The sequence below is a fragment of the Exophiala mesophila genome (genome assembly GCF_000836275.1).
Source record: "Exophiala mesophila strain CBS 40295 unplaced genomic scaffold supercont1.4, whole genome shotgun sequence".
Taxonomy (NCBI): Eukaryota; Fungi; Ascomycota; class Eurotiomycetes; order Chaetothyriales; family Herpotrichiellaceae; genus Exophiala; species Exophiala mesophila.
In genome coordinates this window covers 3,787,455-3,804,771 of record NW_015622507.1, presented here as the reverse complement: position 1 = coordinate 3,804,771, position 17,317 = coordinate 3,787,455, and the positions used below count along the sequence as shown (strand labels likewise).

Genomic DNA, 17,317 nt, shown 5'->3' with positions numbered 1-17,317 from the left:
CCTTCATCAAAGTAACACCAACTTGTACAGTAGGCTTGAGCAGTGCCAATTCAATCATCGAAAATAGTGATTGTCCATGGCCTAGGAATGACACTGCCTCGACGTCAACGATTCGGCCGTGAAAGGCGTCTTCTAAAGCCTGTTTTGCACAGGATTAAAAGCCGGCCAGTCTGGCTGTGCATTTGAGAGTCCTTATGATCCACGGTTCGTCCAGACTCAGGCTGTTCATCTCTGCTATTGCTCTGGTGTATCATTCGGCCCCAAGATGCTGGCACAGCGACAGTCTCGGAGTCGTGAAATCGCGGGTCTGTGAAAGACGACGCATCTGCTATGCTGGCGCCGATGCCACTGTCTGAGAAAGCGACATCAGTCTGTTCGAAATGCGATCGTGACTGGGGGGTTGGCCTGGCATGTAACTCGTCTTTGCTACTCCAAAGACGCTTGTGCGCCATATGTCCAAAAATTACTGCGCCGGCCGGGTTGTCTGTTGGGAAACCCATACAACCTTCACGTCCAGGTATCCGTGCATTTACCTTTTGTGCCCGGTCACACGGCTGGGAGGTTGTGCATCCATCGCAGTGCTCGAAGAGTCGATCTCCGCGATGCCAGTAGATGCCTTTGCCCAGCTCGATATTCTCAGAATGGCATTCTTGACTGGTGGATTGAGCATTTCTTAGCCGCTCCAGATGAGCAACGCTGACAACGAGGTAGTCGAGGCTCTTAGGCACGAGACTCCAGTAATCACAAAGCTTATTGCTACCAGCAGCAGGAATGATGAGATCTCCAAAGCCAGTCCCGAACAAGGTGATTGCATTGATCTTTCTGGCGAAGTCGAGCCAAGCACCTCGCTGCCGGTCTAAAGGTGTGGCAAGTGGAAACATTTGTTGGGCAGAGTGCACGATGTCATCGAAGTCAAACCCCTCGATATGCTTTCGTATTGATGTGGGGAGCTCGATCCCAGTATGCGAATCGGAGTAGGAGAAGATCTGGTTGAGAATCTTCCAGTTGTCTTTGACCATATCTTCGAAGTATATCGTTCGGTATCGCACCACGGTTTTGGTCTCCCACTTTCCGTTGACAAGTATTCGTTCTTCGGTTGTTCCGATATACTGTCGGTCAATCTCCAGCGTGCGATTAGTGTTGTCCAGTAGGGCCTTTATACAGGCATTTCCGATGAACGAGGGATCTGGCGAACGGTACTGTTGCAGCTCGACTCCCTCCAGGATGTCGAGTGAGAGCTGGGCACGAGATAGGTGAAGTAGTGCGCTTGCAGCGTCTGTCAGCCAACCTAGTTGATCTTGTGCGTCGTATAAGATCACGTTTCTCCGAGCCGCACAGCCAATCATCAGCTTGTATGAGCTGCTCAGATCATGGTGTGACGCTTTGTCCTTCTGGCCCGGGACAATTGTAACTCCAAGCATCAGAAATTTTCCAGCGGTGATGGAGGCCTTTTCCAAAGCATATCCCGGTCCACAGCGGTCGAGGTGTGAGGGTCGGATGTTTTTGTAATTGATCTTGTCGCTTCCTAGTACACCAGAATTATTAGCATCACATATGACTTAGGAACAGCCATCGAGATTACCAAATAGAAGCTCGGCTTTGGTTGTCCATCCCACAAAGTTACGACCGATCCCAAGGGCCGATTCGTCTAGGCGATCTTCACGAAGCCTGTCTGGACAAACCTCATCAGCCCGACTATACATTATGCACTCGTCCAGCTCGCTATGTATGTAGTGCCATTGAATTGAGTCTTTCGTCCTCCCAACCGGCACAAACATGGATTGCAAGCCATCGATGACAAGGCCACGGTTGTACACGGTGACGGTGTCTGTAAGCCCAAGCCCAAGCATCAACTCCATCGGCATTTCGAGGCCCTGTTGGTTCTGGGTTCGACGTTTTATCGGGTATCCCTGAACAACCACCGAATTTCGAAATAATGCGTGCCAGCAAGACGAGTCAGTTGCATGACCTGTGGCTGGCTTCAAGTCCTTGAGGCTGTATGTGACTGCAATATGTGGCTCAACGGAACTCAGATATTGGACATCAATGAAACACATGCCAAGCTGATCTGCTACAGAATGTTCACGACAGGCAGCTCCAAGCCATGCAAGCTCTTCAATTACTTCTGCAACAGCATGGCCGAGTCCATCGCATTCGGCGAAGAGGCGGCCTTTGCAGAGGACAATCTTGACATGAGTACCATTGGAGAGTTTCACTATGTCATGTTAGAAAGCACGTCCGCATGGTCCGACCCGTTTGATGATATTAGGAGAGAGCAATGACGATTAGCAATAGAAATGGGCCTCACCTGACAAGGGCGGAATAGACCTGGGCATTTGAAGTAATTGATTGTGGACATAGTCCTGCAATGACAGGAGCAGCTCCTCTCCGGTGATAGGCCATACCTGGCGGACGTATTCCAAGCATGTCGCGGCTTGAAATTCTTCGTTTGATGAAGTTATGGTCATGACGTCGCAAAGACTGGCCTCCGTTGGATTATCAAACTGATCTATCAGGAACTGAGCCGGGTCCCAAGAGATATGACATTCGATGTTTATGCGAGAGGATGATAGCCTGCCTGTAGGTGCTCTGAGCGCCTTGTCAACCTGCAGGCGAACGTCCTTCATCGTAGTCCGCGACGAACTCGTCAGCTTAAATACGGCTTTGGCCTTCTCCACCATTAGTCGAAATGAGGTGCTCTCTTCGACATGTCTGCGAGCCTCATCTGGGTGGGTTTCGACATAGCTATCGACGTTGTTATCGACATCCAGCGCGCAGTCAGATTCAGACTCCCCGCTAGGATCATAGTTCGAAGGTAATTTGATCTTCTCCGGGATAGTCGGTTTGTCGTCCTGATTGCTTCTGGTTGTCTCAGCTATCGCCAGGTCCATACGAGCTTGAAAACTATCTGCAAATTTGCGGCTAATCTGGCTTAACACGACCTGTCAGCTGAGGAAGTCATCGGACCCTCTCAAAGAAGCCCGACTGGAGGGACACTGTAGACTTACAATCGATTTAGGCGCACAAAAGCAGCCGTTGACCGCCGAAAGAAGGCGTCGGACTGAGTCTGCTCGACCCTTAAATCGGCCGAGAAATTCCTTAGTAAGGTGGGCATAGTTTCTAACAACGACCCTATATCGACATCAGGATCCACTGCGCAAGATAGCAGCTCTCTCGTTAGTAAAGTGGCGAACAAATTAGTCAGAGCCATCTTTGCATCGGTGCCGAGAGATTGCGCCGCCGTCACTGACTCGGCCATCGAGAGATTTGAGGCCGTATGACCCGTTACCCCTTCGTTCGACACCTCTGTCAAGGCGCTCTCAAGAATTCTATATTTAGAGGTGCTAGCCAGTATAGACGCCGGTGCTTTTGGGTGGTCGCTAGTGGCATGCCTGTCAAGAGTCATCCTTGGGGGCGGACCGAGGGTTCGGACTTTTTTGGCATTGCGACGATAACCATTGCACAAAGGAGTTGAGCATTCAGTCGAATTATAGGTGATACTGTTCCATTCGGAGCATTCGGAGCACTGCCACTCTCGGTGACTAATTATTTTCCATCTTTCATTATATGCCAACATGGAGGAGATGAGGATTAAGGTGTTATAGAGGTGATGGTGTTTGGAAAAACTTGGAGGATGAAATGCTTGAGGCTTTGGACAATTGGTATGCTGAAAGGACGGGATGGCTGAGAGATTGCACTGTTTGTCAATGTGACTTCGAGTATATCAGGAGAGGAATACAAGAAACGAAGGGCGAACAGTCAGCAGTCGGTAGCAGCAACCGCGGTGCTTGTTATCGATGACAACGATTACTATGCTGGCACATTCGTAGATAGATGGTGAGGCTGTCGCATGGTTAGAAATGATGATCTCGCGTACTTCGCCAGATTTCAGCCGCAGGGCGCTTCGGCAGCCTATCAGGCTATCAGGCAATGTGGCAGGTACCTGACAGTCTCCGGGAACTGCAGGTGGCGGTTTGTTAGATCACGTGTCAGCAAACTTCTTGTCCACAATGGAAATGAGGAAAGAAATATGATAGGGATAGAGGATGGAGGATTGATGGAGGATACCGATATGTTAGCTCCTGTTCTTTAGCGAAAGATTAGATTTCTCTCGTCTGTACCTCTGAGACTATACGAAAGCATTGCACCATCCACTCACATATGGATACATCGTCAACGGCTTGACGTCTAGAATGCTGAACGAGATTTCATCTAGGAAGTTTTTCGTCCAGATACAGTGCGCAATTGTAAATGTACTGGGGAAAGACTATTTTCGAGACGTTTAGATCTCGGGTGGCACGGGCGGATGGCGGCAGCGGGCGAGATGCGTCAGCCTCGTGGTGGTGGGCCTGGAGCTGTTGTGGAGCCCCTCAGGTGTAACTCCATATCACTCTCTTTACACCTTACTTAGTAGCATACGATCATACAAACCTTTACTAGAACTATTTACTTGTTATATTCTCTTGTAATTATATCCTCTGCCCACGCTGTGGCAGATTTTGATATTCAAACATCTTTTGGTGCAAGAGCAAAGGGTGTTGTTGTGGAGTCGCGGCAGGAGCAATCCACCTTTCACACCTACTCGCATATACCACAGCCTTGCTTCCCTCACCACTTTTCTCTATCTTTACATCTACACACCAGTCATCAATTCATTCGTTTATATTCACGTCCTCGATCCCATGACTCTGCCCATGTCTCTTCCACTGCTGCCGATGCTGCTGCTGGCAACACCGTCATCGACCGTTCCCCCACTGTACACCCGTGCAGCCTTGCGCGGCCGGCCAGGGTACATGGAGGTGTTTCTCCTAAGCTTGGGGATGCAGACTCGACTACAGGTCACGGACCTAAATGCCGCCGAGTACCCAGCCGTGGCGGCGATGACAACAGGATATGTCTTTCGCGTCGAGAACCAGGCTACCGTCATGTTCTTGCAGCGCATTGGTCGCCCTGGGTGTTGTGTGACGGTCGATGTGGTGAGTAGCGACGGCGCTGCTTCTGCTGGTCAACCTGGCCCTCCTTCTGGAGTACCAAGGGTAGCGGCTTATATCCCAGCGGCGGCCGCCGTCGGATACCAGGTGCTGCTGGCGGAATCCTGGGACGTGTTCGTGCTGGCGGCTATGGTGATTCTACTGGTATCGCGCTTCCTCACCATCATGGTCCTCCGTGCGAGAATGGTTCCTACCTGGCATGGTGCGGCCGAGCCGGGCGTCATGGGCGATCTGCTTGTGCTTCTCTCGAGAGACAGGTGGGTCAGAATGCGCGGTCTGGTGGATGATCTGAAGGCTGTCACCTCAGGCACCTGGCTGCAGGACGATGCGGACGGTCCGCTCTGGCTCGATGTCAGCGATTGGTTGGCTAGTTTGTTTGTCTATTTCGCCGTCGTGGTTATGGCTAACGCTACCGACACCGCCGCCCAGTACGTCCTCGTGCTCGCGGCCCTACTGGGTCATGCGGCCCTCGCCTGGTCTAACTACCGTACCACAGATGCCATCATGCACGGTCGTAGACTCGTGCCGGTAGCGGTCAAGAAGTATCAACGGAGATTAGATCTTGCGAATGAGCTCATCGTTGAACTGGGGAGGGATGATTGGGCTGTCAGGTTGGGAATGATCACTCCAGATCCGGAACAAAGACACAGTTCGAAAAAGGTCAGTAGGACCCGCCGGAGCCGAGTGGCGGATGAAGTGGTCACCATGTGAAAAGTAAAAGGAAGCGATTTGGTCTTTGATCATCATTTTACTATCTCTTTTCTTGTGTACACCAGCCCGCATCATTACGCTTCGATCTGGAATGTCGTCCGCACCCCCATGGCCGCCAGTTCGACGTCAAGATATCTTAGCACACCAGGCACATTGACGATGGTGGTGTTATCGCCTCCGACGTATTTTCGGCCGGAGCCGTCCTCCCACACAACCATCTTGCTGTCTTCAAACTGTGCAGGTCGCGCACACGCTCGGCAACGCACCATGCCGCTGGGCTCGACTCGTCCACCTCGCTTACCGGCAGTGAATTGATTCGGAACCATCATGGTGCTCAAGAAGCTGCCGCACGAGCGACACACCCAAGCTCGCTGTTTGTCACTGCAGTCCATGAGACGGTCCTGCAGGAGATACGCACATCCGTGAGCAATGAGGGAGTCGCGCTCCATCTCACCGACACGGATACCACCACCCTTGCTTCGACCCTTGATGGGTTGGCCGTGCAAGTTGTTGACCGGACCAGTCGTTCGTACTTGGAACTTGTCGCTCACCATGTGTCTTAGTCTCTGGTAGTACACGACGCCGAGATAGATGTCGGCTGCAAACGGTTGCCCCGTGATGCCGCTGTACATGGGCTCGTTGCCGTAAAAGTTGTAACCAGCTTGGCGTAGCTGCTCGCCGAAGAAATCGCCCGCCGTGTTGGTCTCATCAAAGGAGAATGGCGTGCAATCCTGAGCCAGACCGTGGAGAGCGCCCGATTTACCCGCTAACGACTCCACGAACATACCGATCGTCATACGCGAAGGGAAGGCGTGTGGATTGATGATGACGTCTGGTTGGATCCCTGTCTCGCTGAACGGCATGCTCTCACTTGGCCAAAGCATCGAACAAACACCTTTCTGCCCGTGTCGTGACGAGAATTTGTCACCAATGATCGGTCGTCGGGGGATTCGATACTTGATACTGACAGCCTGACATGGTTGATCGCCAGATTCGGAGCCGATCAACCGAATCTGGTCAATATACGCTTCTTCCGTGTCCTTGTATTTGAAATAACTCGTCTTCCCATCCAGATTCTTCAACTTGCCTTCAGATGGGTCAAACATGACACTGTGGTGAGCCAAAACCACCGAACCTTCGCCGACCTTGGCACCCACGGCTGGAAGACCATCACTGTCGAGGGTCTTGAGGGTGTCAGCAGGGATGTTTGGATCGCCCTCAGCAAAGCCAAACAGCGATTTAATTTCCGTCTTGGATCTGCTAGACCTCGATCTCTCGCTCAATTCGTACACCTTTGTCTTGTAGATGACACCGTCGCCAAAACCACGTTCGTGAGAAGACTTGTTGATGATCATGGCGTCGTCCATGTCGTAACCAGTATACGAAATAACCGCCACCACGGCATTCATACCGTTAGGAAAGTTATCCAGCCCATATTCATTGTACAGAGGCGGACGCACCACGGGTGTCTGGCCCGTCTGCAAGAGATATGCTTTATTGTCGGTTCGACACATCATGTTCGACGACGGGGTTCCCATGGCCTGTTTACTCATCTGACACTGATACATGTTTCTTGGCGATTGATTGAAATCCGAGAACGGCGTCATGTTGGCCAAGATGGACAAGATATTCGTGGGCTTGTATTCGATGTGAGTCGTCAAATTGGGGATGATGTCTGCTTCCACACACGCCACATTCATGTATTGTTGTTCAAACGGACCCACATAATCGAGTTTATCCTCGGGAATGTACTTGACCGGTCGAAGCATTCGAGACGGGTCGGTGAAGAGATAGAGACCCGGGTAGAGACCGCCGTTGGAGGTGGGAATCATCCCGATTTCAAGTTCCACGGGGATCTGTTTCTCGCCTCGGACTTTCCAGTGTCTCAACAACTGTGCGATTTCTCGGGCTCGCTGCACTGAACAGTAGCCGAGAATTCGGCCGTCGAGTTGTAATGAGAGACTCTGTTCGAGCTCCATGGAAGGCACGGGGGAGAGTCCTAGTTCCAGAATGGCCTTTTCCAGACCTCTGGTGTCGATTTTCTTGATTTGGATCTGACATTGATGTGCCAGGTGATTCAACAGACCGCAAGGCGATCCATCGGGCGTGTGGACGGGACAGAGGAAACCCCAACTTTCGGGTAATAGTTTTCTCACCGTCGTTGTTTTCAGTTGTGCAAAGAATGAACCTCTATGGATACACCGGAAATGGCTGATGAATCGGTAGAAATTGATCTTTTCGGCCACAATGGTGAAACCTGAAACCTGGGATAAATCGAGACCAGTCTGACTGACTAGATTTCCGGTGGATAGGAAATATTCCAATTTTCCGGCGATGTTCTCGTTGGTGCGGCGAACAATCCTGGTGAGAAAGTCGGTTTCGAAGCTGGGATCGGAAAATTGTCCGCCTCCTTTCATCCTCAGATAGTCTCTGGCGGCGGCGCCGATGGACACGAGCCATTCATATATGTTTTCTTTGAGGAGCATTCCATACAGAAACCCGCCGAGTAGGACTTCTTGATTTGACACTGCGTCAGGATTGTCCAAGGTGCAATCGCCAGCTGCGAGGGAGTATAGTTTTCGGATCATGAAGAGGATCAGCTGGAATTTGTCGTTGTTCTGAGCTGGAGTCACGTCGTAGTTCCCGAGATGAGGTAACACGATTCTCCTCAAGAATTCCTCGCCGACTTGCTCATCCGTCATTGTCATCGGACAGAGCAGGACGGGACGGAATTTCTCTCCCAAGTATGCCAAAGTCTGGGATCGTGTTTTCAGGTTGTAGGCTTTGTATGTGCGGAGAAGAAGCTCGGTTCGGTCGGCCACGAAAGAACTTGGTGCAGAAGAAGTTGCTGAGACTCCAATGATGCCTTCGGCAATCTCCTTATCGTTGGTCTCGATTAGGGCCTTGAGTATCATGACGACGGGGACCAGATATTCGTTCTTGCGCCAGGAAAAGCGGAACGTCACATTTCCATCAGTGAGGTAGTGAAGGACGTTGGTTTGCGATGTCTGATCCGGTCTGACGCATCGAATCTGCATGCCGTACTTTGAGAAAGTGGGACCTCTCCCGGTGAAGGTGTTGCGTGCAATGGCCATGGGATAGTTTCTCCGAGAGACGATTAACATGCGGATGAGTTTCTCATTACCGTTGACGATGAAATAACCCCCCAGTTCTTCGGCTTCTTCCTTGTGTCGGACCATGTCTGCGGGAGAGGATTTCTCGAGATGGCACTTGCTGGATCGAAGCATGATGGGCATCTGTCCGAGCTCCCGGATGGATTCTTTCCATTCTCCATTATTGATTCTGTATTGTAATCTTGCTCTTAGTTTGCCTCGATATGTGGAATGGCGTTCTCGACATTCGGAGGGGTAGATGTTTCGGTTGTGAACGCTGTATTTGTTGGAAGAGGGTAGGACTGGCTTTTCGAGTAAGATTTCTGTGACTTTGAGATCGAGCTTGTTTCGGTGGCCGGCTCTAGTTGTATCTCGTGGACTGCCATCGGTTGTCGTGTAGGTGCCAATATCTTTCAAAGCGTGGTCAATGAGATTCTGGTCGAAAAGAGCATTGAACGATTCGATGTGCGGTTTCACGGCGGCTTTGAGGGCTGGAAAAGCACTTCGATCTTTTGGGGTATTCTTGAAGAGTTTTTGACGGCGAACTGTGTCGTATTCTACCGACCATTTGGTACTGGTTTGCGTGGTGGAAGTCATCGTGGAAGTCATGGTAGGCATTGAAGTTGTGTACCGTAAATTATCACGGCTGTTTGCCTAGGACGACGCGCGCAGTGATAGATGTGTCAAGGATAGCCTCAGCATGCCATGACAGCTAGTTGTGGGGTTACCATCAAGGTGGTGCTCAAATGGAAAACGAGAGAGAATCAAAAAGATCAGTTTCTGAAGCAGGGTCTCACTGCGACCGAGAAAAAAAGTCTGGGATTCTTATCGATATGGAGTTGTGGCCAAATGAGGACTAGTGCGAAAAGCAACATTTTCCCCGCGCAGAAAGAGCAACTGTCAAAAAATGGTGCTTCCTTCCTCATATTTAGAGTCTTGCACTTGATATTCCCAACCTTTAATTAACGTTGTGCATTGTCTATATACATTATTCCCACACCAGGTCTCTACTACTTGCACGCCATGTCTTCGATGCCTTCTTTTAGACTGTTGTGGAGACTCCATGTAGATTCCACAAAGAATGACTGAAGTAACCCTCGAGGACGTAGGAAGGTGAGGCGTCTTGGATGGGCACTATGAATTGTGAGTGAGTGAGTGAGGCAGCTTAAGCCTTTGGCCAACCTGGCATGGATCCATGACTTGCACATTCTCTTCCACGCATGTTGATTCGGCTCTCCTTTGATGTGGCTCTGTGCGTGCTAGCCCTGCCTGTGACACTTCTTCCATATCTCTAGCAGACCTTGACAATCGCAGTTTCAATCGATGGAAATGGAGAGGAGAGCTCCTGCCTCATCTGATGCAGCTCCGTGCCTTCCACTTCTCACAGAATGCCACCTTCCCCCTCAACATCTCCATTGCACTTTCCTCTCTTCCCTCAGGAAACCATCTCTCTTCCTCTGCGTCTCCCACTCCCGCTCTCTCTTCATCTCTTCATCTCTTCATCTCTTCATCTCTTCATCTCTCCATCTCTCCATTGTACAACCTTTTTGCTCACCATCAGCATTGCTCAAAACGCATTCTGAGTATAGGTAAATCTGCATTCACCTTATGCAATTCCCAGATTATCCACTACGAAGTTTCAGTTGGACCTTCTTCATCTTCATCTACTGCATCGTAATGTCGACTCTAACGGCAGACAACCAGACGACACCGAGTGGACCCGTAATCGTCCAACCCATGGAGTTTGGGTTGACTTTCAAATCCATCTTCATCTCTACACTGACGTGCCTTTCAGGCATTTTCATAGGGTATAATGCTGCTTATGGCAAGGGCTCCTTGGGCCTGGACCCTTTCACAGTGAACTGGACTCAACGGCAAGCTGTCATCATCTTTGTGCTGGGGATAGGCGCCATCCTTGGTTCAGGTAAGGTACCTCTTCTGCAATATCCAACATGCCATACTGACCTCAGCTCGAGTTGCATCTGGGGATCTCTCTGACAGGCTTGGTCGCCGGCCCACCATCATCCTTGGTTCACAATTGTGTTCCTTCGGTGCAATCCTCCAAACTGCTGTCCCTGAATACACGACCACTGTAGCCGCACGCTGCATCAGTGGCATCGGTCTTGGGCTTGTTTCCGCCACCATGATGACCTATATCTGCGAGATCAGTCCTCCTCACTTTCGTGCTGTGGCTATGACCTTCTACAACTCGGGAACTGCCGTTGGCCTTCTCGTCGCGCTCTGCGTGAGCTATAAAACCCAGAGCTATAGCGCGGATACTTCCTTTCGAATCACCACTGCCATCCAAATTCTCTGGGCGAGCCTACTCGGGCTCTTCTGGTGGTTACCGGAATCTCCAAGATATCTTGTCAAATGCGGGAATTTGACCAAAGCGAAGCGAGCCCTTGCACATCTTCGAGGTCAGCCTCAGAGTCTGGCTGATATGGATCAAATGCCGCCGGAGCTGGACGAGATGATAGCTCATGACGAGCATCATGTCCGGCTACTTCCACAGGGTCGGTACCTGACCGACTGGGCAAACTGTTTTCATGGGCCACTCTGGGCACAACGCTACAACTCCAACCTCCGTCGAACTATTCTTGGAGTCTCTCTCATGATGATGCAACAGCTGTCTGGTTCCAACGCTTTGCTCAACTTTGTCACCGTTATCATCAAAGCCATCGACACAATCTCTGACCCTTTCATCATCTCGTTGATTCCCACTCTGATCTGCGTGGTTTGTCTCCCATTCTCTTTCGTGGTCCTCGAGGTTGTCGGTCGCCGTAATGCCTTGTTGTGGGGCTCTGCTCTCATGCTTTTCTGTCATGTCATAATTGCATGCATGGGTGTTGCTGACGGTCGAATGGGCCTCGCCCTGATCACAGAGGTAGGCTTAGCTTGCGCTGGGCTGGCCACATTCTCGCTCACCTGGGGTCCCACCAGCTAGACTCTGGTCGGGGAAATCTTCCCTCCAACTATCAGGTCTCGAGCCATTGGACTATCCACAGCCTCTTACTGGCTCTGGAATAGTGTCACCTGGATCCTCTTGCCATACATTTCCTCGGCAGATGATGCCAGGTATGGGTCCCGTATGTACTTTCTCTGGGGTTGCTTGTCTGGGTGTGCATACGTGTACACCTATGTCCTTGTTCCCGAGACACAGGGCTTGACATTGGAGCAAATTGACATGATGCTGGAGAACACAATTCCCCGCCGTTCTACCAAGTGGGTACCAACGACTACATTTGTTGAGCAAAGAGGAATTGACAGTCGCGATCGGCTACGAGAAGCTGAGGCTCAAGTGGAAGCTGGAGTTGAAGCTGGAGCCGAAACTGGGGAGGGAGGACACAAGCTCGAGGACCTGACCCGGAACACTCCAGCGGCATGACCTTAAAGTCAGGACCCAGAGAATGTTGCTTTGAGATGGAGGCGGGTATTTTTAGAGAGAGAGATCCTCGAGGATTGCCTGAGCAAACCATGTAGGAGTAGAAGGAGTAGAAGGAGTAGAAGGGGCTGCTGCTCAGCCACTGGAGCTCACCGGTGCTGGTCTACTTGATCACATTCTTCTCAAAATTCAGTGCTCTAGACACACGCCGTCTTGATTGATATATGGAAGAAGTCCATCTGTGTTCGATGCTAGTGCCGAACTACTGAACGGGGTCGGGGTCTGAAGGATCGATGACAACCCACTCTTGGGGCTTCTGATATCGCTCGAGGCCGGAATGCTCGTCCCACTGTTCGCGGATGTCCCGGGCGATCTCCTTGGCTTTGCGGATGCAATCATTGACACCGACGGCGCCTTGCCACCACGGACCCGCGACCTTGAGCCGACCTTGATACTCGCTCATCAGGCCGCGGTGAATGTTTGCCATGTCCTGACGGTATCCCACAGGGTACTGCGGAATGCAATTGCGGGCGAGGCGGGCCTTTGCGACTTCTGGCTCAGTCATGATGTTCAGGTGTCGTGCCAACAAGGACTTGGCCATTTCAACGGCTTCGGATTCTGAAGGGTAATCCGTTTCTTGCCACCCGTCCCACCAGTGCCCGCCGATCATGACGGTCAACTTCGTCCCCGGTGCAGTGTCCTGACCTAGGAGAGTCACCATCTCAGTCGTCTCATCACTGTCATTCGGGAACTCGATTTTTTCTTTCTCTTTGAGTGTGCTAAGCATTGACTTGAGCTGCCGCCTAGGCTCTTCTTTATAGTCACTTTGGGTGGCTTCAAGATCTGACAGAGAGCGTTCGACCCGCTTGATGTGCTCTCGTATGATAGAGCGTGGTACCTCGACCTTGAGAACATTGTCGGGTCCGCGTTGACCCGAGCTCTCCGAGCCAAAGATGACACCGAGTGCGCGTTCGGGATTCTGATCCACAGGAACTGAGCTGGGTATAAGATAGCCAAACCCAGAGTATTGTGATGGAATGATGTCTGGCTCTTTATAATAGAGATTAACTACCATCACAGTCACAGCCCGGTTGACATGCGTGCAACTGGCTGTGACACTCGGGGAAATTGATGCCTGTCTCAACGTTGCAGATGATTCGAGAAAGTTATGGAGAGGTGCAGGCCCCAACGTCGAGATAACGTAATCGTGAGTAGATGACGTTTCGTTCCCATTGCCGCCGCGGAGAGTGATGGTCTTACTTGCCTTGTCGAAGACGGCCGATTCAATCGGACATCCGGCGCGAATTGTGACATTGGGATTCTGACCTAGGACTTTCTTCAGCTGTGCGGCGAGAGAGCCAAGCCCGTTCGCCAAGGTGTAAACACTCTCGTTCTGAATGCGTGTCATCGTCTCCCCGTGCTTGATCAAGTTTAAGCCTTCTGCCAGATGAAGACTGCTATTGAACTCCCGGAAGGCGACATCGCTAAGGTTGACGAGTTTCTGCCCTTTGAGCGTCATATCCACCATCCGGAGCAGAACGCCCATGGATTCATTTGCTTCTCCGCCCTCAATCGCCCATAAACGTGGAAGGAGAGTCTCCACACTGAGTTTATACAGATTACCAGCATAGATCCCGTGGAAGAAAGCGGACGCTAGGTTGTGAGTGATGGTCTTGCCAAATCTTCGCTCTAGGAAATGGCCGACGGATTCATCCCTCAAGGCCTTGGATCGATCTTGGACAAAAGGCTCAGCCAGCATTGATCCTATAGCTCCTTGAAAAATCGGCTCAGTCAACAGAGTGACGATATTTGAGAGGTACGACATGGGACCAGTCGCTGGGCCGGGCATGCGAACCAGATGGTCGGGATAGTAGATGTATCTATTGGTTGCAGCAGGGCTGGTTTTGGGGGTTGGCACTATCTCATTGTACAAACCAAGACTGGCAATCTTCTGGGGTAAGCAATGCTATCACAGATTCTCCGCAGAGCAAGGCTCCCGGCAAGCCATGTGGGTACATACCAGGTTCGCGGTTGCTGCTCCTGAGCCACCCAGATCGGGTCGCAGAGTCCTCGGACCCCACTCGAAGAGGACATGGCCATCTTTCACCGCAAGCTTCTCTGAAGACATCCATCCTCCAAGCTTGTCAGATTTGTCGTAGATTGTGATCTTGGCATGAGGAATATAGAGAGAAATGTAGTATGCAGTTGTGAGGCCCGTGATTCCTCCACCTATGACAGCCACATCTTTGGCCAGAGGATTCGGGGATGGACGAGGTTTAGGGACGGTCTTGAGGGAACCGAGGGTATGGGAATAGCAAAAGGATCGGCTATGTGGCGTCCAGGGCTGTGACAAAAGAGGTCGGGCGCAGCGAATTATGCTACGGCTCGGAGCATTATTAGGTCGGCCAAACGGGCCTGCCAGCAGCATTGCCCCAAGCACGGAACGCCTGAGAGGGAGGCAGGCGCGGTATGGAAGACTGAAGGATGACAGAGAGGGATGGGACGAGAGACGAAGGAGTTCATTCGATCATGGGAAGTCTAGGAGCAACTTCATCAAAGTGCTCGTGTCTCAGAAACACATTTGGGAAAGTTTTGGAGGTTCCTCTCGGGAAATGGTGATGCTCATGTCGGATATATTGCCGAACTTGGGATCCACCTGGTGCACAAGGCTGAGCCTCAGCCTCGTCGCTACTCTCTCAGATCACTTGTGGGATGGGCTTGTAGGGCTTGGAGGAAAATAATCCTTAGACAAGTATACATAAATCTACCTTGGGCTTGAAGGCACCGGATCTTGGTTCTATCCAAATCCCGAGTCTCATCTTGCGTCTATTCTGCTGCGCAACTTTGACGACTCCCACGCGCAATGGCATGATCCTGGTATTACTTGCACGTGACGCATATCGACTTCGTGACGATGGTTGCCCAGGAGTCGTCAACTCCACCACTTGTGCCTGGAGAAATAATAAGGCGGGTAGAATCTGAGCCATCTTCTGATGATGTTTGGGTCGCCGAAAGCACAAGGAGCCAGATGTTTTGATGAACAGCGGTCGAGTTGTGCGTTGTCTCGTCCTCCTCGGTGTTCCTTGTTACCATGGGGGTGACTCGGATCTTCAGATGGGCATGTCCCGCCTCTCTCAGAAGCCTATTCGGCGCTTGTTCCATTGGATGCTGGGTGTTCAGCAGACATTCGGAGCCTGCTTGTTCCTTCGTCCTGGCGATGTCACACCTCTGGCCCAGTATAGCCCAGCTTCTTCAGATCATGTAGCAGCTCAGATTCCTTGCCAATCTTGACTAATTGATCTGGGGAGAGCTTTTCCCCTGCAGCCTTCTTTGTCTTCAGCTCGCTAACAGCCTTTAACTTTTTCAACTGGTTTCGGATCTTCTTTTGTGTCTCTGCCTCTGCATCGGATCCTTGAGTTTGCGCATCGGGCGCTACCTGGACTTTTGATGGATCTTGCACGTCCTTGCTTTGCTTGTCACCGTCGGATAGAGACGAATTGTGCAAGGCAGAAGCCAAGTCGCCTTCATCGGTTTCGGCCGAGGTCTTTTTCCGAGCAGCCTCCCTGCGTTTGGCATTCTTACTTTTGTTCGCTCCACCGTCGGTGCTGGCAGCTGGTGGAGGGTCTGCACCGGGTACACCGCCACTACCTCTGTTCTTCCATGCTTCTGCGCTGCGGTTCTTGTAGGTCTCCACGTCTTCTGGAGGCCGGTATCCTGGCCTCACTCGTATCTCTTTTCGGGTAGACCCATCAGCACGCGTCGAGGCAGGAATGTACGAGGCTCCATTTGCTGCGGTCCGGATGCCAGCCTTGCTTGGGTTAGACATCGTCGGCTTGAGGACAACTCTGAGTCGGTAGAGACACGGCAGAGGTGATTCAGAGTTGTGGCCGGAAGACGAACCGTCGCCTTGACGGATCCGTCGGTGGCACGGAACGACTGGCGAGTTCTGACAGGATAAACGATGACTCGGCTTGGTTATTACTTGGAGAAGGACTTCACCTGCTGCACAAGGCGAATATCTGAAATAAACTGCAGCAGTAGAGCTATATGATCACCCCTAGCTTGATAATGGACCGCTGTAGTGGTCCATCTCTTTTTTGGGACGAAGCGCAGTCTTGGCACAAGCTTCCAGCTCCAGTTTCCGCAGTCAGTCTTGAATGTCCAGATGCTCCAATCGACGAGCAGCTAATTCAATCCCACCTCTTGACTCTCTCTTCTGCTTCCTCACAACAACCTCACTACACCCCAGTCGACAGCAACATATATTGCCAAAATGGCGGTCGGAGTATGTGATCTAGACATCTTGGGTATTCAAGTGCATTACTGACGTATGAACGCAGGCGCGCATTGCCAGCGGCTTTTTCAAGTGAACCTCCTACGAACCCTGCACCTGACCTTGTACTGATTTGACCCAGTGGAATCTTTCGAAAAAACGCCGTCTTCCTGACGACAGTCTTCGCTGGTGCTTTCGCATTCGAGATGTCAGTAATTGCTAGAACGAGGGTTGCAGGATGAGGCGCGCTAACTTTGCTCAGGGCCTTCGACACAACTACAGATGCTCTGTGGGACAGCTGGAACAAAGGGGTATGTTCACTCTGCATCCCCAAAGGCCAAAAATGGAATCAATCTCTAACGAAGCACACAGCGGCAATGGAAAGATATCAAGCACAAATATATGACCGTTGCCGAAGATGAAGAATAAGAAGCCCAACAGCTTGGCCGACGAAGAGACATGGCAACGAAGAGCATAGAATCAATTGGACGGAGTCGCGGATCGTCGTTCTATGGCAAGAGATTCCATTCGCGCTGTATATAAGTACGATGCACCAAAATCAAAGCAATTTCCTACAACGTCGAATTACCCTGCGGGCCCTTTGGTCGTGAATCGAACAGCTGCCCTGACACATGAACAAGTCATCCGAGGTGGAATTGTGGTTTTTGCACAAGCAACTGTTCGAAACCCCTGCGACAAATTTGCGACAAATCAGCTCCTCGGACGCCCCCAGACTCTGCTGGTCAAGTTGGCGCTACTCGGATTGCTAGAGCGTCAACCCTCTCGCAAGGTGGAGCTCTCAAAGATGGCACAGAAGTTATTGCCTAGGGCAGTCGATCGGCTG

General features: G+C 51.3%; 6 protein-coding genes across 6 annotated transcripts; 2 read left to right on the top strand and 4 right to left on the bottom strand.

Moving 5' to 3' along the window:
* Nucleotides 1-104: 104 nt before the first annotated feature.
* Nucleotides 105-3,259, bottom strand: PV10_06446 (uncharacterized protein; the record flags this gene model as incomplete). Its single annotated transcript, XM_016371241.1, has 4 exons — nt 105-1,525; nt 1,583-2,215; nt 2,309-2,931; nt 3,009-3,259. 4 exons carry the CDS (start codon nt 3,257-3,259, stop codon nt 105-107), a joined length of 2,928 nt encoding a protein of 975 aa, XP_016223534.1.
* Nucleotides 3,260-5,725: 2,466 nt separating this feature from the next.
* PV10_06445 (uncharacterized protein) lies at nt 5,726-9,568 on the bottom strand. The gene has a single exon (XM_016371240.1). It carries the CDS (start codon nt 9,431-9,433, stop codon nt 5,777-5,779), a length of 3,657 nt encoding a protein of 1,218 aa, XP_016223533.1. The 5' UTR covers nt 9,434-9,568; the 3' UTR covers nt 5,726-5,776.
* A 725-nt stretch (nt 9,569-10,293) lies between these two features.
* Nucleotides 10,294-14,765, bottom strand: PV10_06443 (protoporphyrinogen oxidase). The gene is made up of 2 exons (XM_016371238.1): nt 14,221-14,765; nt 10,294-14,148 (listed from the first exon to the last, which is right to left on the bottom strand). Exons 1-2 carry the CDS (start codon nt 14,626-14,628, stop codon nt 12,463-12,465), a joined length of 2,094 nt encoding a protein of 697 aa, XP_016223531.1. The 5' UTR covers nt 14,629-14,765; the 3' UTR covers nt 10,294-12,462.
* On the top strand, nt 10,493-12,203 carry PV10_06444 (uncharacterized protein; the record flags this gene model as incomplete). Its single annotated transcript, XM_016371239.1, has 3 exons — nt 10,493-10,739; nt 10,792-11,702; nt 11,763-12,203. The coding sequence occupies 3 exons, from the start codon at nt 10,493-10,495 to the stop codon at nt 12,201-12,203; spliced, it is 1,599 nt and encodes a 532-aa protein (XP_016223532.1).
* Nucleotides 14,766-14,933: 168 nt separating the features above from the next.
* Nucleotides 14,934-16,204, bottom strand: PV10_06442 (uncharacterized protein). Its single transcript, XM_016371237.1, has one exon. It carries the CDS (start codon nt 16,024-16,026, stop codon nt 15,421-15,423), a length of 606 nt encoding a protein of 201 aa, XP_016223530.1. The 5' UTR covers nt 16,027-16,204; the 3' UTR covers nt 14,934-15,420.
* A 176-nt stretch (nt 16,205-16,380) lies between these two features.
* Nucleotides 16,381-17,051, top strand: PV10_06441 (uncharacterized protein). Its single transcript, XM_016371236.1, has 5 exons — nt 16,381-16,485; nt 16,541-16,566; nt 16,616-16,681; nt 16,736-16,784; nt 16,846-17,051. The coding sequence occupies exons 1-5, from the start codon at nt 16,474-16,476 to the stop codon at nt 16,900-16,902; spliced, it is 210 nt and encodes a 69-aa protein (XP_016223529.1). The 5' UTR covers nt 16,381-16,473; the 3' UTR covers nt 16,903-17,051.
* Nucleotides 17,052-17,317: the final 266 nt, after the last annotated feature.